Source organism: Carassius gibelio, chromosome A9 (assembly GCF_023724105.1).
Source record: "Carassius gibelio isolate Cgi1373 ecotype wild population from Czech Republic chromosome A9, carGib1.2-hapl.c, whole genome shotgun sequence".
NCBI lineage: Eukaryota > Metazoa > Chordata > Actinopteri > Cypriniformes > Cyprinidae > Carassius > Carassius gibelio.
Window position 1 is genome coordinate 26369442 of NC_068379.1, and position 27208 is coordinate 26396649.

Below are 27208 nucleotides of genomic sequence, written 5' to 3' on the forward strand. Positions count from 1 at the left end.
ATTATAGATTTTGTGTTTTTTGTTTATTAGAATCAGTCTAGATTGGTTGTCTGGTGTATGATATTAGACATTAATTATTTAAATTATTTATTCTTTAAGTCTTTTTTTGCAGTTTACTTAGACATTTACCTTTTGTGTAACATTATTTAAAAATAAAATAATTAATAATTAAATTGAATGACGTCATAATTAAATGATACAAAACATATTAAATGTTTAATAGGAAAGCACTGTTAGACGTGATATTTAGCAAATCCCAAATATACATATTTATGTATATTATTTTTTATTTATTATTGCATATTTTTACTGAGATGCAACATGGTTTACCTGACCTTTGCATCACACAATTAAAACACAAATTATTTCATATTAATTTAAAAGTATTAGAAAACACTGTTAAATGTTATCTTTAGCAAATCTCAAAATGAACTATTCATTAATTTTTTGGATCTTTTTGGTACAAATTTTGACATTTACCTTTGCATGACACATTTAAAACCATCATAATTAAATGTTTATTAATATTAATAAATCATTAGGTGTTTGATCGAGAATTACTGTTAGATGTGATCGTTAGCAAATCTCAAAATGAATATTTATACATTTTTAATATTTTTGCTTAAATGCTATATTGTGAGTTATACATTTACATTTGCATCACCGACTTAAAAACTTTAATATTAAAATGTAATATGAAATAAAATGTAATAGTACTGTTTAATCATTAATACTATTTAATAGAAAACACTGTTAAATGTGTATGTTTATTAATGTTGTGTGAATGATTATTAATTTGAATAAAGTTAAAACAAAATTGGGTAGAAATACGCCACCATAATTATTAATAAAAATTATGAATTTATTGGCTTATAAGTGTCAGGCAGAATTGTAATATTGTTCATCCCTGAACACGGACTGCATTACGCTTTGCTCTCTGACAGATTTAGCAACACAACAACACAAAATGAGCTTGTTTATAGCTTGAAGTCTTGAGACTAAAACCACAAGCAAAACTTCAACACTGATTCCAACTAGGACCAGATTTGCCAACAGAGCTATGTCTGGACTCTTTTTGAACACTCTTGCTGAAGCTGTGCATGTTTTCTGCTCCGGCGCTGTAAAGTGGAAAGGTCTGCATTCATCAAGTGTGCATTACAGCTCTCTCAGTGTGTGTGTGAGTGAGTTCAGCTCTTAATGAGAGCAGCTTTCACACACACATTCTGTAAACACTCCAGCAGATCTCACACATGTCCTGTCGGGCTTTGATGGCCTGTAAATCTCTCTTAAGGGTGAGGATGTTGCTTTGGTTTTTGCCCTTCGGTCATGACATTATTTAAACCGCAGAGTTATTTCAGAGTCAATTTATGTATATCCAGCGGCTAACTGGAGATTTCTGCAGATGGAAGATATTTACCATGCATACAGTGTGTATAGAAAATAATCAACCCCTTTCAAATAATTAGATTTTGTTGCTTTGCAGCCTGTAATGAAGACGGGCTCAGCTTTTGTTCTTAACCAGCTGTATTACCTGTATATAACATCCAAACATGACAGAAAAAAAAAAAAAAAACTTGGAAAAAGCATCATCCACCTTCTAAAAATGACTGTAGGACAATTTGCACATACCGGACGCCTCGCATTCACTTAAGAGCAAGAGGAACGAGAAAGCGCAAACTATATATCATTTTACTGTATTGGGGGGAAGAGGCTATGGATAACAGCCACTTCTTTCTATATCCTGCCTCATCTCGTTTTGATATCAGTCGTATCTTTAGCAAATTTGATGATACTGATGTTATTGTGGGAGGCTACACAGTCGTTGGTGAAAAGTGTGCAGAGCATGGGGCTCAGTACGCAGCCCTGTGGAGTTCCCATGTTTGTGATGATTGTTTTATGTATCTGATGTCTGATGTTTTAGATGTCGGATCTTTCCATCCGCCCATCCGTCTACCTGTCTATCTATTAGGGGTGGAACGATACATCTATTCATACCGAACCATCACGGTACAGACTCTCTGTTCGATGCATGAGGCCTTACAAAGAATATACACAATCCACCCCTAATCCAGAAGTGCCTGCAGCAATGCGACGCTGTTAACTATTATTTATTATGTTAATTGTAGGCCTTGTACTTCAGTTCCAATGGAGACACAGAGGCAGGCGTGCTGATGTTTGGTTCACTGTATTTTATTTTGATAAAGTAACAACTGCGCTGTCAAGTTAGCAATGCTGGAACTGGTGTGTTTTGTGTGTGTGTGCACACTGGCGCGATCACTTCAATTGTTTTCTTATACCAGCACGATCCACTTTAAACACGTAGGGCCCTATCTTGCACCCAGCGCAATTGACTTTGTACACCGACGCATGTGTCATTCCTATTTTGCACCTGCGCAAAGCGCGCTTTTCCCTCCACAGAAGCACGTCGCTAAACTAGTGAATGAACTTGCGCTCCCTGGGCGGTTCAGCGCAAAAAAGGAGGCGTGTTCCGGCGCAAACAATCCCTGGTGCTATTTTGCTGTTCCATTAAACAATTGCGCCACTGACCAGAAAAAACCTAGTCTAAAGTCAGTGGCGCGTTGCGCGTTGTTCCTTATGCTATTTTAAGGGCGCATGCTTGACCATAATGTATAGCGTGCACAACGCGCATACACTTTGCTCATGTAATCTACACAGATGCAACAGTTATTTTTGCAAATCATAAACTGTTACACTAAAAAATATTAACACATGAGATGACGGAAATCATTGTGGTGTGCCACGTAGATGTGAAAAAATAGGCATAAATCTAGCTTACAAATTATTCAGGCTAATTGTAGTAATTAAGGATCAGACATGTTTGAGGTCATATATGTATATAAGGACATCTGACAAATTGGTTTGTCCGTCAGGAACCAGGAAAAAAAAATCGATGAAACAATTGTGGCTATTTCCTCCCACGCCTGTTTAACCGACGCTATTTTGGGTGGGTTTCTCCCATCCCCATACAACACAACTTCTCTGTCTTTCACTGCCCTTACAAGAACATCAGTCTCCTCGGCTGTGAACCGCTCCTGGCGTGCGCCTGGTAAATACGCCATAATGATAGCAATCCATAATGGAACTTGCGCACCTGCTTTTAAAGGGAATGTTGGATGACGCTCTGATTGGTTTATTTCACGTTACGCCCAAACCACACCTATGAATAATGAAGCTACTTCAGACCAACCCATTTTAGATTTGCGCCGGGCGCAAGAGCCATTTATCCCGCCGGGAAAATAGCAACAGCGCCGAAACCCGCCCACAAAGTTACTTGCGCTTCGCGCTTTGACACTTGCGTTTCAGATCGTTAAAATAGGGCCCGTATTGTCTTATTAATAATGCATTACTGTATAAAGCTCTGCTTGTAGTTGTGTACACTCACAAAGAAAACAAATCATTGTGCTTTTGTAAAATAAAGAAAACAAACAGGATGTTGCTTTCTTCCATTTGAGTTTCCTTTCTGTGAACAAATTAAGCCTGTCACAAAAATTTACTGAAACGGAGCATATATAGGCTATATAGTTTTTTTCCCTTATTTATCTGTAAACGAAATCAAATATATTTCATAAATGTATTCCTTGCATGTATGTACTGCAGATTTTATATATTTAACTTAATGTAATATTTTTATTTATTTTCACATCGAGGTTGAAAATATAGTCATTTGTACCACTGTCTGTTCAAAACAAATTAAAAGCAAGCACAGTAGATTTTTTTTTCCCGTTGTACCAAAATCGTATTGAACTATGACCCCTGAACCGAGATACATACCGAACCATGTCATTGGTGTACAGTTCCACCCCTACTGTCTGTCTGTCACTTCAAGGGCATTCAAGGGTTTTTAACTGTTTTTATTTTATTTTAATATTCTAGTAATTTCCTAATCCTCTTGTTTTTGAATGATGAACTGTAGTTCATACAAGGTTTTGTGTGTTTGATGATACACAAACATTTACAGGTTTCCTTGACCTGCATCTCGAGGCAGAAAATAGCGCAGATGCGGTCTTGTCATGGCTATCCAAAAAAAAAGTTTGGGTCACTTTGATTTCTTCATATCTGTGCTGAAACTTAATTTCAGCTCAGTAATTGTGTCTCTTGTGTGGTCTGCTCTTGCGTCTGAAGAGCTTCTGAGAAGAAGATTCACTTTGAGAGGTACACCATCAAAAACAATCCAATGAAGGGCATAAAAATTGTTTACAAAGTTGAGATTGCCTCTTAAGATCTTGAACTGAAACCTCCAAGGCTTCATGCGGTGCTTCAGAACAAAGTTTATCATTCAAACTCCTGTCCCGCAGGTAGACTGTGTTCGTTTTCTTGAAAAGTCCTGTTAAAATCTGACAATGGCCTTCAGATGATGTAATATTTATGTAAGAGCTTCAGAAGGTTATGAAGCTCTCTGTGTTTCAGGGCTGTTTGAAACCATTTCCGTGCTGAAATGTGTCATAAACGTGAGGATTTTCATAATGAGCAGCCCCAGACATAATCAAAAACTTCTACTGCTTTAATTCTTTAGTTCATTGATTCTTAACTGGTTAGTCGTGACCCAAAAATAGGTTCAGATCTGTTCTAATTTGTCACAGACCGCAGAAAAAACTACAAGAAAATACAAATAATAACACTACATTATCAATTATAGTTAATGGACTTATTTAGCACAATGCAGTGATTTATTTTATGACAAAAGCATGAGACTGTCAACATTCAAGAGATTTTTCTGTTCAGTCTGTCAGGTTAATCAATTTGCATGTTGCTGGGCCAGAAGCCAAGAAGAGACTGATGTTTTTCCTTTGCTCCTATGAACAAGCATTGGTTTTCACAAGACTCCCCAATGCTGACATCTTACTTCATCCTCCCAGAGCTACTTCAGTGTACAGCTGTTGGAGCAAGCTACATTAAAGTGATTATTACGTTTTGAATATGGATATTTTTCGTACAAAAACGCATCGATTTGTTACAGGAGGTCTTTATCCACCCCCCAGAGCCGTGTGAGGCAACTTTTATTATGGATGCATCTGCTTTATTTCATGTCTTTTGGACTGATGGATTGCATCACCAGCTGACTGTAATTAAACAGCTTGTAAGATCAAAGTACATTTTTAATATAACTCTGATTGAATTCATCTGAAAGAAGAAAGTCATACACGCCTAGGATGACTTGAGGGCGAGTAAATAATGGGCCAATTAAAATTTTGGTTGAATTTTGGGTGAACTAACCCTTTAACGGCACTGCCTTCTTAAAATGGTCAGAGAGGAAGAATGTGTGAATGAAACTGTGTGGAGACACTGTGATCAAGTTATGCACAGTGTATGCAAGTGATTTATGACAATGGGATACTGTGTTAAAAAAAACCCAACACAAGTGATGTTTGAGTAAGAGAGTTGCATTTGAATCTTTATACTGTATGTCCTCCACCAGTCCTCCCTATAATACATTCATATAAATCTGATGTGGATAAATTAGGTCCTTGTTTGCCTGCGGGCCGGTGGACATGTGTGATGTCATTGACTGTCACATTCCCCGAGGCCATGACTGGTACCTGCTCACGCTTTGCTTTCTCTGCTGCACAATATACTATTTTTAGCCCCGTCCCGAAATGCTCCAGGGGCCTGCGGTAGGTTAAACATGTGGTTTGTTCATGGCTCTTGTGTGCTTAGTTTTATGGGCTACTCTGTGTTAATAACGTTAAGAAATAGTCCTGTTTTATGAAGATGTTTGTATATTAATACATCTGTCTGATGAAAGCATTTTACAGCGGGTCCCCAGGAGCAAACAGAGAGTATTAAAGAAATAGTTCTCTTAAAATTAGATTTGGCATCATTTAATGTTGTTGCAAACCTGATTATTTTTCATATGGACTGCTTTAATGGATTTTTTTGCCATTATGTAGCTTGACAGCATCCTCATTAAATTTTATTTTATAGAAAAGCTTTTTTTGTGTCACTATTGAAAAATAAGTGCACTCCTTAATGACACAAGGTGAGTAAATGATGAGTGAATGTTCCTCCAGTAAATCCTGAATGTGTTTCACCCTGTACAGTAATGGCCAGGTGTGTTCTTCATATGGCCTTTCAAAGTAAATTTGGTGTATGAGTGTCAGTTGTTTAGAATATGGAGTAGTGATGTTTAGACTGTGTCTCAGTTTTAGGCGGCTCGTCCCAGACCACCCACAGTCCATTCACAGAACTGCTCACAATTTTTGACAAATTAAGAGACATTTACCCAATATGCATATGACAAGGGCTATACATATACATGTACTATATATATATATATATATATATATATATATATATATATATATATATATATATATATAGCAAGCTCTGATGACTTTCACCTTAATATTTTATATAACTGACTCGCTGAGGACAGCCTAAAAAGATGCTCAGGACAGTTGACGGGCCACTGCTGCGCATCGTCACGAAAGCTTATCTTTCTCACGTGTTGTTAAGCCGTACCGCTTGTCGATTTAAACATTAAAGCATCCAAACACAAGACACGGAAAAGCGAGAGAGAGAGCCGCGTATCACGGACAGCGACACTGAACCGACCTCTCTTCTGCGAAGTTCTCCTCGAAGTCCCTCCTGCACCCGAACGAACAAATGCAAATCGCAGTTTGAACAAACAAAAAGATGTGAAAGAGCCCAATTCAACACCGCGGTTTTCTGGTGTTCAGGGCTCACGTAGAGAAAGGCGTCTCAAAACACTAGAACATCGAATTTGATTATGTTTGCTCTTGTGCCGACAAATACATACAAAATATGTCAAAATATCCACCTTGGAAATTATGCTCGAAAAAACTCTGTTATTTCTGAAGTGAAAGTAAACAGTTGAGGAAAAATGGGATGTGTATTATATTGGATGCATTCATCGTCTCTTAAAGTGACCGCGTCTAATTTAGCGACTTGCTCCTGTAATATTAATCCAAGAAAATGAAAATCACTCACTGCTCTTGACTGAATTTCTTTGTAGTTTTAACAATCAAACCAAAAATTATTCAGAAACCAGATATAATTTTTGATATATATAGCAAAACTGTAATAATGTGAGAAATGTTGAAGGTGTCTGAATAAATGTAGGTTTGATTGTATATTTCATTTTTACATTGAAGACTATCCAGTGCTATTTTACATTTAATTATTCAGTTTCTTTACCTTGACACCTACAAACTTTATAAAAAACGTAAACATTGGAGTGAAACAGGCGTAATGTTGTTTGCACCTTGTGCAATGTGGAATTAGTTTACAGCTTTTTCAAGCACTTTGTGATGCATTTTGGAAACAGGAGATGAGCCCCTTTTCTAACGCACCACCTAGCTTGATAAACCCCTTCTCAAAGACTTACTGTTTGTCAATTTTATTTGGGTAACACACATATTCTGAATGCCTTTGGCACAATTCAAATGAGCCATTTTAATCTAGATTAATTTGAAGATCACAGTAAAATAAATCTAGATTTAAAAAAATTATCTATGCGCACCTCTAACACACACACACACACATACACACACACAACACAACACACAACACAGGTGCTTCTCAATGAATTAGAATGTGGTGAAAAAGTTCATTAATTCAAATCAAATTAGGAAACTCGTGTATTAAATAAATTCAGTGCACACAGACTGAAGGTAGGTTCTTTTAATTGTGATGATTTAGGCTCACATTTAAAGGGTTAGTTCGCCCATAAATGAAAATTATGTCATTAATAACTCACCCTTATGCTGTTCCAAACATGTAAGGCCTCCTTTTATCTTCAGAACACAGTTTAAGATATTTTAGGTTTAGTCCGAGAGCTCTCAGTCCCTCCATTGAAGCTGTGTACGGTCTACTGTCCATGTCCAGAAAGGTAAGAAAAACAACATCAAAGTAGTCCATGTGACATCAGAGGGCTTCAAATTTTTTGAAGCATCAGAAATACATTTTGGTCCAAAAATAGCAAAAAGGACGACTTTATTCAGCATTGTCTTCTCTTCCGTGTCTGTGTGAGAGAGAGTTCAAATCAAAGCAGCTGGATATCCGGTTCGCGAACGAATCATTCAGTTCACCAAATCAAACTGAATCGTTTTAAACGATTCAGATCTCTAATACGCATTAATCCACAAATGACTTAAGCTGTTCACTTTTTTAATGTGGCTGACACTCCCTCTGAGTTCAAACAAACCAATATCCCGGAGTAATTCATGTACGCAAACAGTACACTGACTGAACTGCTGTGATGAACACCGAGCCGAGCCAGATAACGAACAATAGACTGCTGGAAAATGAAATCAGCATCTTCAAAATGCTGGTCAGCAGAAGGAAGCATGAAGTGCTCCAAGATTTCTTGGTAAATGGGTGCAGTGACTTTGGTTTTCAAAAAACTCAATGGACCAACACCAGCAGATGCCATTACACCCCAAAACAATAAATCCAAAACAATTCGCGTCTCTGTAGAAGTAATTCAATGTCTCCACCTCTAGGTGGCAATGTTACTTTCTCAATCCCACAAAAGCGTAAAGAGGCTCATCGTGATTCAAAGTTAAAAAGTTTGTAATTGTTTTTAAAATTAACTGAATGAAAGTGGCTTCAAAGTAAATCCTACAGCAGATTTTTGTTCAGTCTACTGGGGTTTCATCTCTTTTAGATAAACCTGATCCTAAATGGCATGTAAAACTAAAACATTGTGGGCCAGACTTTGTTGATAGGCTATGATAATATTTGATGTGTTTAAAGAAGTTTAGAAATGAGAAACTGCATCCGTGTCTTTTATTTTTAAGCGTGTGTAGTATTTAGGTCTGATGGCAGCTCATTTCATTTTCTGTTTAGTGTCAGAAAATTGCTGTGGTTTTCTGGTCGAGTGAGGTGTATATACTGACTTTTTTACCATCTCTCTCTCTCCTGTTTCTGCCACACCCAGCACGGCTCTGCCTGTCTTGCCATCAGCCCAAAGGAATCTCAGAGAGACAGACAGAGTGGTGTCACATGGGTGGAAATTAAACCAAGTCAGCACTGCAGACCTAATCAGGTTAGCCGCTGTAAAAGAGAGACAGAAAAAGCTTCTTCAGTGCTCATGATGTCATGAAGATTTTAGCCACTCCATCATGGCGGCAGCAAATGCTCCTTAAGATGTAAATGTTAGCTGCTTCAGACCTCCGTGTTCAAAGGTTTCTGATAGATTATCCTGCTTCTTCTCTCATGATTACTAGCAGTTGTTTGTGGGCTTCTGCCTGGAAGTGAAGCTGTGCTCTGTAGAGCTTCATTAATCCACATCAAACACCATTAGTCCATTAGTAATAAGATCGCAACCAATTCAAACAACTGTGTTTTACGAAGAATTTGGTCTAAATTTTTTTAAACTTGAAAGGCCAAACTGTTATTTAGTTTCAGAACACTTTTTCTAAATGTGATGTTTTTCTTATTTCCTATATTTTTATATCTAATACAATTTTTTTTATATTTATATGCAATATTTCAAAATATTTAATTAATTAATTTATTAAAATTTTTCCCTAATGTATTCAATCAACTGTATGCTAGATGCACTATATATGGTTTCGTATTATATTTGTATAATGTAGAAAATATTTTTTTTTGTCACTTTATTTTTAGAAAAAAATATTCAAACTACAGTATCCAGATGCACTATATGTCAAATATACAGATTATATTTGAGAATATTTTTTTTTTAAGCTTGAATTACTTCCTTCAATCAGTTCAATGTGTCCACTTCAATTAATTGATTCAAAACTCTGATTCACTGATTCATTTAAACCATCATTTTAATTGTCATGGATATTTCAGTAAACATTGCTGTTTTATTTGTTATATTGTTTTATCGTATATATTATTGAAAACGGTTAAATATGATTCTTCCTTGTGTCAGTTTAGTGAAAAACATGACTTTAATATGTGAATTGGCTTACATTACAGTAATTCAGTAAAACTGTTACAGACTGCTACAGACCTGTTTCTCTCCTACCATTCATAGTGAAATCCCTCGAAAAAGTTGTTTTCAACCAGAAATCATTGTTTCTTTGACAGAACAACAAACTGGATTCTATCCAGTCAGGTTTCAGGAGGGGCCATTCAATGGAGGCTGCGCTGCTGTCAGTCACAGAAGCCCTGCGGATTGCAAAAGCTGATTCCAAATCATCAGTTCTTATTCTGCTGGATCTATCTACTGCTTTTGACACTGTCAATCATCAAATCCTCCTGTCTGCCCTCTCATCACTGGGCATCACAGGGATTCCACCTCGCTTCTTTGAATCCTTTTTTACTGATAGATCTTTCAGGGTGGCTTGAGGAGGGGAGGTGTCCAAAGCACATCAACTTATCACTGGGGTCCCTCAGGGATCAGTTCTTGGACCCCTCCTCTTCTCCGTATATGCAGCATCACTGGGTCCCATCATATAGGCACATGGATTCTCCTACCATTGCTATGCTGATGACTCGCAGCTCTATCTTTCATTTCAACCAGATGATCCAACGTTAGCTGCACGGATCTCAGACTGCCTGGCGGACATCTCGGTATGAATGAAAGAATATCACTAACAGCTCAACCTGGCAAAGACTGAGCTTCTTGTCTTCCCTGCCACTCCAACTCTACAGTACGATTTCTCCATCCAGCTAGGCTCTTCTACAATTTCCCCATCAACTTCAGTCAGAAATCTTGTGATCTTGCAGGTTTACATTGCACAACATCAGAAGGATCAGGCCCTTTCTATCAAAGCAGGCTGCACAACAACTTCTCCAGTTCCTTGCCATTTCTAGACTGGACTTCTGCAATGCTCTTCTGGCTGGACGTTTATCAAGCAAAATCAAACCTCTGCAAATGATTCAGAATGCAGTGGCACTTATGGTCTTCAATGAACCCATGTTACACACCTCTCTATCTCTTTGCAATTGCTACCAGTTTGTGGCTCGCAACAAGTTCAAGCCACCGATGCTTGCATATAGAACAGCCACAGGATCAGAACCCACCTACTTCCACTCATTATTACGAATCTACATCCCCTCCAGAAGTCTGAGATCCGCTAGTGAGCGACGCCTCATGGTACCATCACAGAGAGAGGCTCAAAATCACTTTCCAGAACATTTTCATTCAACATTCCTGGCTGGTAGAATGATCTTCCCACCCCTATCCGGAATGATGAATCACTGACAATTTTCAAGTTGAAAACTCATCTCTTTCGAAACTACTTGGCTTCATCATAAAAAAATAAAAATTAAAAAAACCTTTAGTTATTTTTCTAGCTTGTACTTATTTAATTATATTTCTAAAACTACAACTACTTCCTGTGTCTGTTTGTTTGCCTCTTTAAGAAAAATTGCTTTATGTATCCTCCAACTGTAAATTGCTTTGGATAAAAGCAACTGCAAAATGACAAAATCTATGCATGAAATGTTTGGTATGCATTTTTATGTATATTACCCAGCAGAAATCAACTTAGAAATTGGATATATGAACTAAATGTCGTTGTAAGACCTCACAGCTAACAAGTGAAGAAAAGCACATGAGTTTCTGAAGATGGTAGTCTCCTGGGATATTGGGTGTGGGCCGCCGCGGGCAGTGGAAAGGGCACCTGTTAACAGCTTGTTGCTGTGACACTGGCATTCACAGTAACAGATGTTTTGCCTGAATGAACGAGGAGCGAGCTCTTCTCTGGAAGGCGAGAGTGGTGCTGAAATTTCCCCTGGCGCTCAGCTGCGGTTTTGGGGAGCATGTAAATGAGCCCAATCAATGCTCAAGCATGAATGAAAGCAGACGGAGGTGAAGAGACATGGATACATGTTGGAGAGGGATGTTGGCTTGAGTGTTGGTTTTGAATGTCAAGATGACATCTGTGGAAGTAATTGTGCTCCTCAACCACTTACTGACGGTCAGCATCACCAAACCACACTATGACAAGCACTACTATTGTTTATTGTTTAGTCATTTAAAAAAAAAAAAAAAACCCTGACTGATTATAATTGGTTTTTGTTGATCCTTTAGTAAGATTTGTGAAGATGAATGGAAACATGACTGAAAAATCCCATTGACTTTCACCACAGTTCATACGTTTGGGGTCGGTAGGATTTCCGAATGACCAAGGCTGCATTTAATTGATAAAAAATTATGTAAAAATGTATTCCTGTAATCAAAGCTGTGTTTTCAGCATCATTACTCCAGTATTCAGTGTCACATGATCTTCAGAAATCATTCTTATATGCCGATTTGCTGCTAAAGAAAAACATTCTGATTATTACCAGTGTTGGAAACAGTTTTGCTGCTTCATATTTTTGTGGAAACCATGATACATTTTGTTTTCCAGGATTCTTTGAAAAAAAAAAAAAAACATTTATTAGAAATATAAAACTTTTTTAAAATTATAAATATCTTTACTGTTACGTTTGATAAGTTTAATTCATCCTTGCTGAATAAAAATATTAATTTCTTTCTTTAAAAAAAATTTAATAACTATAATAATTTAAAAATAACTTATCCCAGACTTTTGGACAGTAGTTTAGTTATGTTAATATAACTATAAATGACTGAAATCATTGTGGTTGTGGTTTTATCTTTCAATTAGATTTGATAAACTTTTTTTTTTCAACCTTTTCTTTACGCTAAGATTATTTTCACGATAACACAGCCAATTGACTTAGATTTAATCAGCTAATGATTATAAATGTTGCATGTTTTGGATAATCGAGGATTGTCACAATCAACCTTTTGTCCAAAATATCCTCAATTGAGTGATGTCATGATTTAACATTATTTGAATGGTCCTGACCACATCAGACCCTTCATGATCCCAAGAGATGTTCCCACATCTCACATCTTGTGGGGCTGACTCTGATGTGATCTGATGTTGCATGCTTCTGTAGCTGAAACTTGGCAGTGGAGTATTGAGAGAATATCACAGATATTCTTATTTTTACTCCTTTGTTTTTCACTGTACAGAACGAGCGCCAGGAGAGCCATCTGACAACAATGTCGATTGTCCTCTGTGTGTTTTTCTTCTTAAATCCCGTTTGATCTAGCGAGTCTCTGTGAGATCTCATGTCACTGTAAAAACCATTCCTACAATCAACAGGATGCTCTCTGTGTGCATTCAGATGATTATGTCTCTGGTCACCCAAAGTTTTTTAACAATTAGAAGTTGTCTAGTGTTGTCCCAGGCCTTAGTATCACAAGTATCTCCCCATTCAAGGCATCTAAAGAACTGAAATACCTTGTGTTTTGTGAAATGAATCTCAGGCCATGATGTCCTAAAGGGGTGTTTTTCCAGAAATAGCTCAGCATGGCTGTTGTATTGTGTGTGGTGGTGTTTGTGGATCTCTGGGTAAATCCTGCAGCAGAGGCTCAGATCAATAATGGAGACGTGTGTTCTTGTGCGGTTATGAGTGATGTATAAAACGTTTAGATATTTGCATATAACTCAAAACCTTATTCATATTAACAAAATACCACAAATAGGATTCTCAAATGCCACAACTATTCATGAATATCCAAGTATGTATGCATATTTCTGAATGTTTGTATTTTGAATTGTTGAATCGTTGATGCCTGCAAATTTACGTGTGTATTTGCTGACTTTCTTGCCAGGCACAGATTTACAAGTTTGTGTTTTTTAAACATTCTCTTTAGCAAATCAGATGCGAGTTAAATAAATAAAAGTTAGCTTTTGTTTGTGAATGTGAATTAGCTTTCAGGTTTAGGAATCAAACTTTAAAACATGTACTTTGAGGCTGTTCTAGCTCCAGACTTGTGTGCTGAGAGAGAGTTTTCTGTGAGCAGGAATGCTTGTTATTAATATGTGTGGCACTGAGATGAGAGAGATGAAAGAGTAATGAGAAAATGGAAATTAATAACAAACCCCTTCATCTGTTCGTTCCCATGATCACATATTCATACCTGCATTCACTCCATACAGACTGAAGAAATAGTTCGCTGGCATTGAAAATTTTGTCTATTTACTCACCCTCATGTTCATTTTTTTTTTTTATCTTCATACATGCATTTTATCTTTTTCTGTGCTACAGTGTTTATTTTTCTAGGTCATGTGAGTTGTTTGAGGAAGAGACTGACATTTTAGTCATTATTTGCTCATAAACTCTCTATAGACACTTCTATCTTTAATTTCTTTGCGCTGTTTTGTTTTGTTGTTGGGTTGGGGGGGTGGGGCAGGTCAGAGTTGTTTCTCTCAAGACGGTAGGCGGAGATTATTATGCAAAGTGCTCCTAGTGACGTACATAGAGATGGGCAAAAGATTTGAAATCTATAACGACTTGTTTCAGCGATTCAGAGTCGACTCCTTACTTTAGAAGCCAATAACTTTATAAATCGTGTACTTTTTGGTTTAATTATTTGCACATTGTTTACACTGATGGACAGCTACATCATACACTGTAATACAGGTCATTTTTGATTTCCCATCTGTGTGGCTCTTTAATTAATGATGGATTTGTTTCTTACAAACGTGCAGATTTTGGCTTCACAAAATGACAAAGTGAAAGTGAAGTGACATTCAGCCAAGTATGGTAACCCATACTCAGAATTTGTGCTCTGCATTTAACCCATCTGAAATGCACACACACAGAGCAGTGAACACACACACACACTGTGAACACACACCCAGAGCAGTGGGCAGCCATTTATGCTGCGGCGCCTGGGGAGCAGTTGGGGGTTCGATGCCTTGCTCAAGGGCACCTAAGTCGTGATATTGAAGGTGGAGAGAGCTGTTCATACACTCCCCCCACCCACAATTCCGTCCGGCCCGAGACTAGAACTCACAACCCTTCGATTGGGAGTCCAACCCTCTAACCATTAGGCCACGACTTCCCCACCAACAACATGCTGTTACCGGATTCGCTTCTCTTCTGTGTGCACAGCCTCATTCAATGTAATTGTATTGGAAATTGTATGATAGGATGTTATTTTATTTGTCAGGAAATTATATATATATATATATATATATATATATATATATATATATATATATATATATATATATATATATACATACATACATACATACATACATACATACATACATACATACATACATACATACATACATACATACATACATATATATATATATATATATATATATATATATATATATATATATATATATATATATATATATATATATATATTAGGGGTGTAACGGTTCACAAAATTCACGGTTCGGTTCGATACGATACACTGATGTCACGGTTCGGTTCGGTTCGATACGTTTTAGATACAGCAAAATGTAAAAACATCTCAACTTTTCAGAATGCCGCAAGCGCACCGCGGGTCATGTGACAAGAACCAACCAATCAGCTTCATCCTTTCCCGTAACAAGGTTGAGAGCTCAGCCAAGATCAAGGAACAGCTGATCGTAGTTGTATATGGATTGCAATTTTGAAATAAATTTAGTAGCAGAGCTACTGCAAGCGATTTTTAGAGCTGCAAATCCATTTATCCTTCGCTGAAATTTCCGCGTCTCATGGAGAGAGCGTGTCATTGTTGCTTAGCAACGACAGACACCTCATGAGCGCTTCTGCCCGAGCGCTTTGGAAAGGAGGAGAAAGCGGCGCGACTAGCGTTTTCCATGCGTTTTTAGGCCTGATATGTGAACTGCCCCTAAGGCGCTCGCTCACTCAGCACGCGCTGAAGGCTCGTTGCAAAATGTCTAATGCATTTAACAGACCAGAAATATAAGATCCTAAAATAACCAACAGGTCTGGTGTTTGGGTTGGATTCCCTGTAAGCTATAGTTTCTAAATGCTGCAGGGATAGTTTGCTGCGTGCATGTTTCTCCTTTTTTTCGTCTTTTCCCAGATAGTACTGACGCATATATCCCAGATATTCCCGCTGGTGTTTTTTTTTTTTTTTTTTTTTTTTTTGTATTCCCGCTGGTGTACCCTGTCATGTTGCAGATGCGACATACCGTTGTTTATTTATCCACCACTCTCTTGCCATCACCATTATAGCTTAAAGGGAATCCAAAGTGCACCCAAACACCAGACCTGTTGGTTATTGGGGGATCTTCTCATTTCTAGTCTGTTAAATGCATTGGCTATTTTGCAACGAGCCTTCAGCGCGTACTGAGTGAGCGAGCGCCTGCTGAGTAGCCTAACATAAACATATAAGATGGTGTTTTTTTCTTCTTCGGGAGTGTCAGGGGCGTTGCCTGTTACGTTGTTTGGGTTATTGGGCTACCTTGTTGAACGCATATCATTATATTTCTATCTCTCTCTTTTTTTTTTTTTTTTTTTCCAAATATAATTAATTACTCCAACGAACCGTTCTGTATACATAATGCGTACCGCGTACCGAACCGAAAGCGTCGTACCGAACGGTTCAATACGAATACGCGTATCGTTACACCCCTAATATATATACATATATACATATATATATATATATACATATATATATATATATATATATATATATATATATATATATATATATATATATATATATATATATATATATATATATATATATATATATATATATGTATATATATATATATATGTATGTATATATGTGTGTGTGTGTGTGTGTGTGTGTGTAAGAGAGGGTGTGAGTGTACTATTATATATATATATATATATATATATATATATATATATATATATATATATATATATATATATATATTCTTATTATTTAGTATACACATGTATATTGATAACAGCTCTAGATTGTTTATTTGCACAAAGTACTCTTTCTGGTACAAGCCATTGTATATATACTATAGTGCACTGTTAGCTACTGGATTATCTCTATTCTAATTTAATATCTCTATTTGTATCTATTTTGTTTTTATTATGCCAAACCTTGTGTGCTGCCTTTCGTTGTTTCAAAAACAATGACAAAAAAACTACTCTATTCAATTCTATTGTAGTCAGGAGCACATGGAGTCAGTTTGAGTCCTGAATCATGATCCTTGTGATTCCCATCGTGTGCTTGTTCCAGTCAATGGCTGTGAATGAATGTGTTGCAGTCGCTGGTGCGTATCTGTGCAGATCCTGTAAGGTCTCTCTCTCTCTCTCTCTCTCTCTCTCTCTCTCTCTCTCTCTCTCTCTCTCTCAGGCCCCTCCCCCGCCGCTCAGGAGTTGATGACACGCTTGGGGTTCTTGCTGGGCGAAGGCATCCCGGGCTCCACACGCATACCTATGGACGACAAGAATGAAAAAAAGGTATTTTCCAAAACCGCTGCTAGAGTGAGAGAGCGAGACGGTGAGACAGACGGGAGAAAACCTCAAGGATTAAAGCCGCGTGTTTGCCGTCTGTCAGTGTGAGACACGATGAGGAGTGTGTCTGTGTGCGACCACAGTAAGTCATTCCCGAGTCGATGATCAGAAACTTGAGGTCTGCTCCAGAAATAGTTCAGTTCTGTCAGGGTTTCAGATGATGAGATGATTAAGCTGATGAGGCTGTGGTCCGAACGCCATTCATCTGAAATGCTTTTGTTTAATAAATCATAATGCTTCGTCGCTCTGAGTGTCTGTGGGAATTGCATGAAGAGGGAAGCAACAATGTGTGTCTTTGAGAGTTGGTAATGATCTCCGTCGTGTGTTCTTGGACGACGTCTTCCAGTGGGATTCGGTGAAGGTCTTTAATCTGTTTCATCAGGCTGCCGTCTGGAAGTTTGTTTTAATTGAACTTTCATCTGGTTTTGTGACCTTGACTGACTCACAGTCCAGCGATGACTCAGAGGGGCTGCTGCTGTTTGGGGTCTGAGAGAAAGGGATAGAAACAATCTGCTTAATTCAGACCGTTTCATTTTATTTTGTCTAGACCTGTTATGTTATTCAAAAATGTGTTCAGAAATAAATTCACCCAGACAGTAAAATGAAAGCACCTCTTCTATGATGAACATGTTTTCAAAGTCTAAATTGAAATTGATGTTTTTGTGGGTCTATATGTAAAAAATTTCTATGTCTGGGTGTCAGAAAATAATTAACATTTAAAAGCTAAAATGCTTAAAAAAATGCATAATTATTGGCATAATAATAATCATCATCATCATCATAAACAGTAGAATTATTTTATATTTAAATGTGGATTATTAATAATAATAATAATAATAATAATAATAATAATAATAATAATAATAATAATAATAATAATAATAACAGTTCAGCAGTTTTATATTCAGGTATTAAAATGTAAATATCAGTGTGGTGTAATCATGTCATGTGATGGGTCAGTAAATTTCTTAATGTTGATATTTTTTATTAAAGTAAAGAATATAAAAAAAAATACATTTCAAATAATCACCATTTAAAATCTGAAATACTTAGTAGTACTAATATAATTAATTACAGTGGAGCAGTGTTATATTTAAATATAATAATAATAATAATAATTAATGAATAAATATTTGAACTGGCAAGTTAACAGATATGCAGTCGACAACAATGACATCATGAGCTATCTGTTCTACATGGATGACCTCAAGTAATGCACATTATCAAGACGTGCACTTGCCCCTACATTGCACTTACTGTAGGGACAAGTGCAATGCCAAGAACAAGATCAATGCTATCAATAGTTTAGCAGTCCCTGTCCCCACATACAGCTTCAGCGTGGTGGACTGGAGAGTAGAGGAGATCAGGAAGATTGAACGATGAGGAAATTGCTAACGATAAATTGCTAGCATCCGAAAGCAGACACGGACCGGAGTCTGCGAACAACATTGCTATCGTCTGCCTTATCAAATACTTCGAGTGCAATAGTGACAAGCTCATGAACAGTGTTGGGGGTAATGCATTACAAGTAACACAAGTTACATAATCAGATTACTTTTTTCAAGTGGCTAGTAAAGTAATGCATTACTTTTTTAATATAAAGAAAAAAAAATACTTTTTTGAGTTACTGTTTCCCAAGTATTAACTGACAGCTCTCCTGTCCTCATGTTGAGTGAAATCAGGAGTGAGTGCAGAGGTGTGCGCTGTGTGTACATGTTACTGTACTGTACATGCATTCATTCACTCATCTCACTCGCACAAAAACTGATTCAGTATTCCTCCGAATGAATAAAAACCTTAAAATGCAAGCGCAAGACATGACACAAACATGTTAAATAACACAAATATCCTTTATGTATTTCATTCCATTTTATTTAATGGAATTATTCAATGTTCAACTATACTAATGAGCAAAAATTACTAAAAGGGAATAATCGACAATTAAGTTTTTTTTTTGTAATCATGCAGCTCTACTTTTGATAAACATAAGGCAGATGAGAAAGAGTAACGCAAAAGTAACAACACATTAGTTACCATAAAAAGTAACTAACGTAAATAGTTTCTCTTTTAGGAAGTAACGCAACATTTTAATCACTGTTGGGAACGTTACTTTAAAAAAGTAATTAGTTATAGTTACTCACTACTTGTTCCAAAAAGTAACTGAGTTAGTAACTGAATTACTCTATAATAAAAGTAACTCGTTACCAGGGAAAGTAAATTTTATTTTTTTAATATTATTATTTTTGCAGCAGTTTTCACAAGTCAGTTGAAATGAGTAGAACAGACAGGTGTTCGTACATAACTTCCAATATTTATTTCACGTCAACAGACAGCAAGAGTTTTATCCTGCACTTCAAGTATTATCTTTGTAAGAAAAGTGTTTTTGGCCACTAGCTTTGTAGATGCGTGTCACACATTACATGTACACATTACATGCACGTTCTTGCCTTTGACCACAATGAATTTGAAGTAGTGCTTATATCTCCACCTTGAAAATGACAACTTTTCATCGGATTGCTCCTGACTCGCCACCTCGCCATCTCTGCTGCTGCTGCTGATGCGAATCTCGTGTGTGTGTGTCTGACGCCGCTGGCGTAAAAACACTGGCTCTGATTGGCTATCATGAAACACATGACTCTGCCTTAGCCAATCATAATCACTTATCTCGTTATTAACCCACCTGCTCACTCGCTGTGTGAGCCAGGGATGCGTTCGGATTACATAGTTTATTAATTCAATGCATAGTAACGCACCGCATTTAATGTCCAGTAATGTTAACGGTGTTATAACGACAGGAAAAGTAATTAGTTAGATTACCCCGTTACTGAAAAAATTACGTCTTTAACTAACGCCGCTCTTTTAAACTGCGTTATTCCAAACACCGATTGTAATACATTACTTTAAAAGTATCTTTCCCCAACACTCCTTATGAATATGGTGAAGAAGCATGAAGCCAGTAAAACCAAGTATGCCCTGACAAAGATGGCGAATGAGATCACAAACACTATGATGAATGAATGAATGAATGAGGGATTTATATAGCAGCACTGTATGTGTGTGTATTGCTGTACACCCAAAGCTCTTCCCAATCGTATGAGGGGTCTCTCCTCAACCACACACCAGCTACAGGTGGAGAGGAGAGAAAGACAGAGATCTGGCTTGAGGCATGTGAAGGGTAATTTGATGAAGTATTGGTGACATGTCAAGGCTTCTTGCTTCATTAGTCGTTTATTTCTGCTGGTGGGTTTTATTTCTATGAAGACAAACATCAGACTCTAGCTGTGGTGCATTAAACTCAACATTGGCGTTACAATCCTTTTCTCTCTCTCATCTCTCTTCTGCCTCGTCATATAATCCAGGTAACAGTTTTATCTTGCGTGTCTCTCGGTTGTCTCTCTACAGTGTCCAGTAATAAATCAGGGAATCAGTCCATGTTCCACTCTGACCAGCAGCACAGCGTCTCCGTGTACGGACAGTCCCTGCTCCACCTTAAACAGTAACAGCGGCCGTCCGGTGTGTGGAACCCTCCTCAGCCCCAGCTCCACCCTCGAGAGCAAAGACAGCGGTATCATTGGTGAGACACACACACACTCAACATCAACATCTTCCCCACAAATCCTCATTAGAATAATGAGAAAGAACTCAGTACTGTAAAACCTAGTTGAAGGGTTAGTTCTCCCAAACATAAAAATGACTCCTCCTCAAGTCATCCTAGGTGTACATGACTTTCTTCTTTCAAACGAATCCAGTTGGAGTTATATTAAAAATGTTCAATGGTCATTCAAGCTGTTTAATGGCAGTCAGCCTGTGTTGTAGTGCATCAGTCCAAAAGAAGTTAGATAAAAAGATCCTGCGCCCATCCTTAATAAAAAAAAAGTGTCTCACACGGCTCTGATGGGGTGAACAAAGGCCTCCTGTAGTGTTTTTGTAAGAAAAATATCCGTATTCAAATCATAATAATCACTTTAATGTAGCTTGCACCAACGGCTGTACACCAACGTTTGTTTACAGGAGCAAAGGAAAACCAGTCTCCTCTTGGTTTATATATCGAAATCCTCCGACGTTCTTCTTTACAAATCCTCGTTGTGTACTTCTGATTGCTAATCGTTGTTTTGTTATAATCTCTCCGCTGCGTTTCCACATGCGTCACACTTTTTATTTCACTTCTTTTGGACTGATGCACTGCAACACCTGCTGACTGTCATTAAACAGCTTGAAAGACTATTTTTAATATAACTCCGACTGGATTCATCTAAAAAAAAATTATAAAAGAAAGTAATACATACCTAGGATGACTTGAGAGTGAACGAACCCTTTAAATGACCATCATCCAATCCGGACCAGGACTGTTATAGTTAACTGAAACTGAAACCATAAACAAAGTTTCCATTTCTTGAAAAAAATATATCAAAAAAACTTTTAATGCTGCTAGGTGCCAAGGCAACATTACAAATATTTATTTAATTTAACTTAAAACTAAAACTGAAATAAAAAATAATAGATCCATTCAAATCTCTTTATTGTCATACATCGTGTACACATGTGTAATGATGGTGAAAATCTTAGGTACGAGACTCTGCGCCACGGCAGTACAAGCAACAAGATTAATGTTATGTATTAACAATATACATAAATAACTATATACACATTTCTCACAATAGACAATTGTACACAATCAACAATATACAGTAAATTATAGACATTCTATATTGTAGACATGTGTGAGATTTTTTTTACTTCATTTTGTAAAGTAAAGATGTAAGTATGCATCATGGTAGTATTTGGTAGTATTTAAAAAAATATGAATTTAAAAAGTAGGGAAAATATGTGTGTGTGTGTGTATATATATATATATATATATATATTAGAGGTGGGCATAGATTAATTTTTTTAATCTAGATTAATCTCAATGAAATCTTGGAATGAATCTAGATTAAAATGGCTCATTCGAATTCTGCCAAAGGCATTCAGAATATGTGTGTTACCCAAATAAAATAATGACTAAAAGTAAGTCTTTTAGAACGGGTTTCACAAGCTAGGTGGTGCATTAGACCAGGGGCTGTTTCCTGTTTCCAAAATGCATTACAAACTGCTTGAGAAAGCTGTAAACTAAATCCACATTGCACAAGGTGCAAACAACCTTACGTTTGTTTCACACATACTTCGTCTGCAGTGCGTATGCGTTGCATATTTTTTTACGCACCCATGTAAATGGATTCCGACTGCAAACGCGTCCTGTGTGAAAGCACAAAGAGTATGAGTCCATGCTGCTTCTGCACCACATACGAAACACACACGGACTGCATACGCACTGCAGACGGAGTATGTGTGAAAAAGGCACATCATGTTTGATGTGGTAATCTCACAGTAGGCATACACACTGGTTTAAAGACTCGTTCTCGCATCCTACAGATTCGGCTAGGTATACATTCGCACTAAAATATCAAGGTGAAAGTCATCATAGCTTGCTTAGTATAGACCCAGCTCCCATCCCAAATTTGAGAATAGATTAACGGCAATATTTTTTTTTTATCGCCCGATAAGAGTCTCCTGTTAACGCCGATAACGGCCCACCACTAATATATATATATATATATATATATATATATATTGCATTTCTGTGTCACCCAATAACTGAAAAGCAGAAATGACGGATTTCTGTGTAATTTGTTTGTAAAGGCCATCCTTGCAAGAACTGTTTTGTGAAGAGGTTACACAGAAATGGGTTCAGCTGGTGTTGGATGCATTAGGCCTGTTTTCAGTGGCATGTGCTCTTTACACAGAGTTTTAGGATGAGAGAAAGCAGTAGACTTGCTGAAAAAAAATGCAGTAAAATTTATGGCCAGAATTTTACTGTAAAAAATACAGTAGCAGCATTTTTGGTTTTACATTTATTGATTCAGCTGATTTAATGTTAATATACTGAGTTCTGAAGTTCTGAAATCAGTTTTTCACCGTTAACCAGTTAATAGCATTTTTACAGTCTTTTACCGTTAAATAGTTTACATCAGAGAACATGTTTCCTTGATGTAGAGGAGCGTGTTTGGTCCACTTAGGATGTGATGAATGCTCTCATTACTTTAAAGTTTGTGAAGAATCTGCAGAAAGAAAAAGAAAAGAGTGTAATGCTGCTGTGAACAGCTGTTTAGATGCAGTCACTGAGACACGTGTGAGCTCGGCACATCTGACACTAGCATTCAACATCTGGCTGCTTCTCTTTTATTTAAACCCAGAAAGAACTTTTTTAAACATTTAAACTATGAAGAAGACACGAAAACCCTGGGCTTTTAAGAATGCCTGGAAAAATCAGGGACGTAAACGCAAACCTAAAAAATGTGATAGTTTCATTGTGTTCCCTCGTTGTATTTGTAAGTAAATGAGTGCTTCGATCGTGTGTCTTTGTAGAGATGGTCAGATGTTGTTGATGCTCTTTGGATCATCTGAAATCATGCTGGAGAACATGATCATCAGGTTTAGCTCATATGGCTCCAGTGCTGCTGTCATTACAGCAGATGAGACCAAATACTGACTCGCTTGTCACTCAAAATAGAGATCATCTCATTTATAATGCAGACATGAATGCAATACATAAGCATCTTCACACTGTAAGCGTGTGTTTGTGTGAGCGTGTGTGAGTGCTACATGTTAGACATAAAATAGAGAGTATATGTTCTATCTCTAACTAGCCAAGATAAAAGACTGTGATATTGTTTGTCAGAAATCTAGTGTGCACTGTTGATTTGAATTGAATAGAATCAGTTTAAATGGATGAATCAGAATCATGTGTGCACACAGTGTCAGTGATCCAGTTCCCTCTCTTCCAGCCACCATCACCAGCTCTTCAGAGAATGAGGAGCGCAGCGGCTCCAGTCTGGAGTGGGGTAAAGAGGGCCGTGTAAGGAGCTGCGCTCAGCATGTGCGGCCAGACACATGCTCTCCGGTGGCCGAGGAGGAAGTGTCAGCATCCGGGACACGGGTACGGAGCATCTCCACGGCTAAGAAGACTTCAGGAGCCACAGAATCTGAGGGCCCTGTCCTGTATCACATGCAGAACTCGTCCAGTCTGATGATGCCTCGGCCGAACTCAGTGGCAGGTAAGAGTTATCAATGCATTTACCAGCAGAACACACACCTTCAGGATCGTCTAGTGATCCCCGAGGCAGTGACTGACGCGTGATCGCTGGAATGAAGCTGAGCAGAGGCTCATGGGAAGACATGACGCCACTTCAAGAGTGTGTGTGTGTGATGTAGATTGTGACAGAGCTCATTATTTAGGAGGCACATTGTTTCTCCTGTTGCTCCTTGAGGAAGCAGATACATCAGGCAGCCGTTGAGTATGTGTGAGTGTGTGTGTGTGTGTGTGTGTGTGTTGGTCGTTGTCTGTTCACATTTCTCAGACTGGTCAGACTGATCACGTGACCTTTCCCGCTTCTCTGTCAGTTGGGTGAATCTCATAAAAACACATTGTATTTCACACTGAAATGAGAAAGAAACAAGACATTTTTGACAATTAAGGTTTTGCATTGTGACATACCTTTCATGACAATTATTCATACATACAAAATACAAATATTATGAAGAATTATGAAGTTGATGTCTTTTTTAAAGGAACAGGACCAGGAACTTTTTTTAAAAAGTGAATAAGATCTACCAGGCACTGATTAGTTGCACTGAAATACCTACAAAAATATCAATTCTATTCAGTTTTATTTAAATGCTTGTTAATTATAGGCAGTTTCTATATATTTAAAGTTATGCATTGTAGTAATAAGAATTCGAGGCGGATTTGTCATGAAAATAATGTCACAATTCTCACAAATTTAATGATGATAAAAAAGGCTGAAATCAATATATTTTTTATTTATAATTTTTAATAATAATTTTATTTTGATGTGACCTTGAAGTGTTGTTGATGGATTTCATGACCATGTTTTTGAAGATTTTGATTTTGAAGTGTTCAGAAGCTGTTGAGGTGTTTGTGTGAGAGATGAATGTGTGTGTGTGTTGGTTCTGGTTTAATGTGATGTGTGTGTACGTTGTGCAAGATAAAGTCCAGAACCACTTCTCATAAAAAGCCATCAGTCATTAAACTAAGTGAGTTGAGGTGAAACAATAAAAGCCGGTTGGCATTATAAAGCATGTGCAGTTGTCAAGGTTAGAGTAGGTTTTCTTTAGACTGTGTGTGTGTGTGTGTGTGTTTGCATTTTCATTTTGTACACCTGCTTGCTTTTACTCATTTCACACTCTGTTTGGCCTCGGTGAATACAGCATTAATCTTTACTGAGCGTTTGATAGATCTGTAACTTCACTGCTGTCACAGCTGCACACACACACACACACACACGCACACTCACAAAATACAGCTACAGATGGGAACCGAGGGATTTTATGATTCCTCTTCCAATTTATATTCTGCTTAAAGATTCTAATACTGTAATATCTCCATTAATTATTTTATAAAAAAATATTTGGTTGCATAATTTATTTTAATTTAATAAAAAAAAAAATTGGGAAGTATTTCTGTTTATGTAGAAAAGTAAACTTTCCTCTAAAATAATTGTGGTTGCATAATTAATTTATTTTTTTATTAATTTAAAGAAGTGTGTATTGCTTTTATGTATGTTAAAAAGAAAGCTTTCCCCTAAAAATTTTTGGTTGCAGAGTTTTTTATTTTATTTTATTTAAATTAATTGAATTAAATTTTATTTTAAGTACCATTAAAGCTCTCCTCTTATTTTTTTTTTTTTTTTTTTTTTTTTTTACCTGTTGCCATATTGTTTGAAGTCTTAAATTCAACATAATAGTTTTTGGTTTGTTTTGAATGAGTGAAGAACCAGTCTGAATGATTCAATCAGTAATGAATCATTAGATTGATTCAAATGGCACTCAGCATTGATTGATTGTAGATCCAGTGCTTCAGTAAAGACTGTCTGAGTATTGTAATATGCCATTCTGATTGATCTAATCTACAGTCCTCATTCACTCATTCATTCAGATATTTCCTAAACCCTCTCGATCCATCTGATTTTAAGTGCATGGCTTATCATCCAGTCATAAAGCTTGTTTGACTCCTGGCATAATGATAGTCAATCATAGTTCTGCTGCATTGGTGTTGGTTTTCGTGGAGCTAATGGGATGGACAGATAAAGTCGGCATCATCAGATGATGCTCTTGGAGGACAGGTATGGGACGCAGTGTCTCACAGTCTCCATTTGCTTTGGACAAAGTGTGTTTGTGTGTGTGTGTGCAAATCACATCTCTCTAATGTAGAGCTGGGCAGTTGGTTGAACCAGTTAAGCAGTTAATGAATCAATCTAAGTGATTCATGAATTAACTGAATCACTTGTTCATTTTTTGTTGATTCTTTTTAATTCATTAGCTAAACCCGTTTCTAAATCATCCTCAGTGATTCATTTCTGAATGAACTGTTCTTTTGAATTTATTATTTTCTAATAATCAACGCAGTTTACTAATCAACATAAATAATTCGTTATTTTCAGTTGTTTGAACCAGGTAACGAATCAAAAAAATTATTAATTAACAAATTTGTCTGATTTAATATTTTGTCCACTATATGCTGCTTATATTTGGAGTCACAAGCCATAGTGGTATTTGGTTTGTGAACGAATGATTCTTTTGACTTTCAGTTGTTTGAACCAGGTAACAAATCAGCTCAAATGAGTCATTTGTAAACACATTGTTCTGTTGAGCTGAATTGGTTGAACCAATTAACAGTTCACTGGAAGTCTTTAAATTCCATCCGCACTTTATTTTAATCGTTGATCTACATATCTTGGTCCATTTTAATCACATTTCTTTTCCTTTTTGGAGGTTGACAGCATCCAGTTTGGAAAGACATTATCCATTTTTGTGATCTGTTTCTTAAAGTGTTGTGGAGTAAATGGTGCTGTCAGGGGAGATGCTGCCGTTTTAGTCTTCAGTCTGTCTGGGATTCTCCACCTCAGTG

The 27208-nt window shown here is 37.0% G+C and overlaps 1 protein-coding gene across 2 annotated transcripts in view; it reads left to right on the top strand.

The window, feature by feature from the left end:
* The window catches only part of LOC128020271 (protein TANC1-like), a 152915-nt gene that overhangs the window by 65827 nt on the left and 59880 nt on the right, over nucleotides 1–27208 (top strand). For both annotated transcript variants that reach the window (XM_052607106.1, XM_052607107.1), the window contains 3 exons: nucleotides 17081–17187; nucleotides 20644–20815; nucleotides 24066–24335. In XM_052607106.1, the coding sequence (XP_052463066.1) occupies nucleotides 17081–17187; nucleotides 20644–20815; nucleotides 24066–24335 (549 nt within the window). The remainder of the gene's footprint in view (nucleotides 1–17080; nucleotides 17188–20643; nucleotides 20816–24065; nucleotides 24336–27208) is intronic.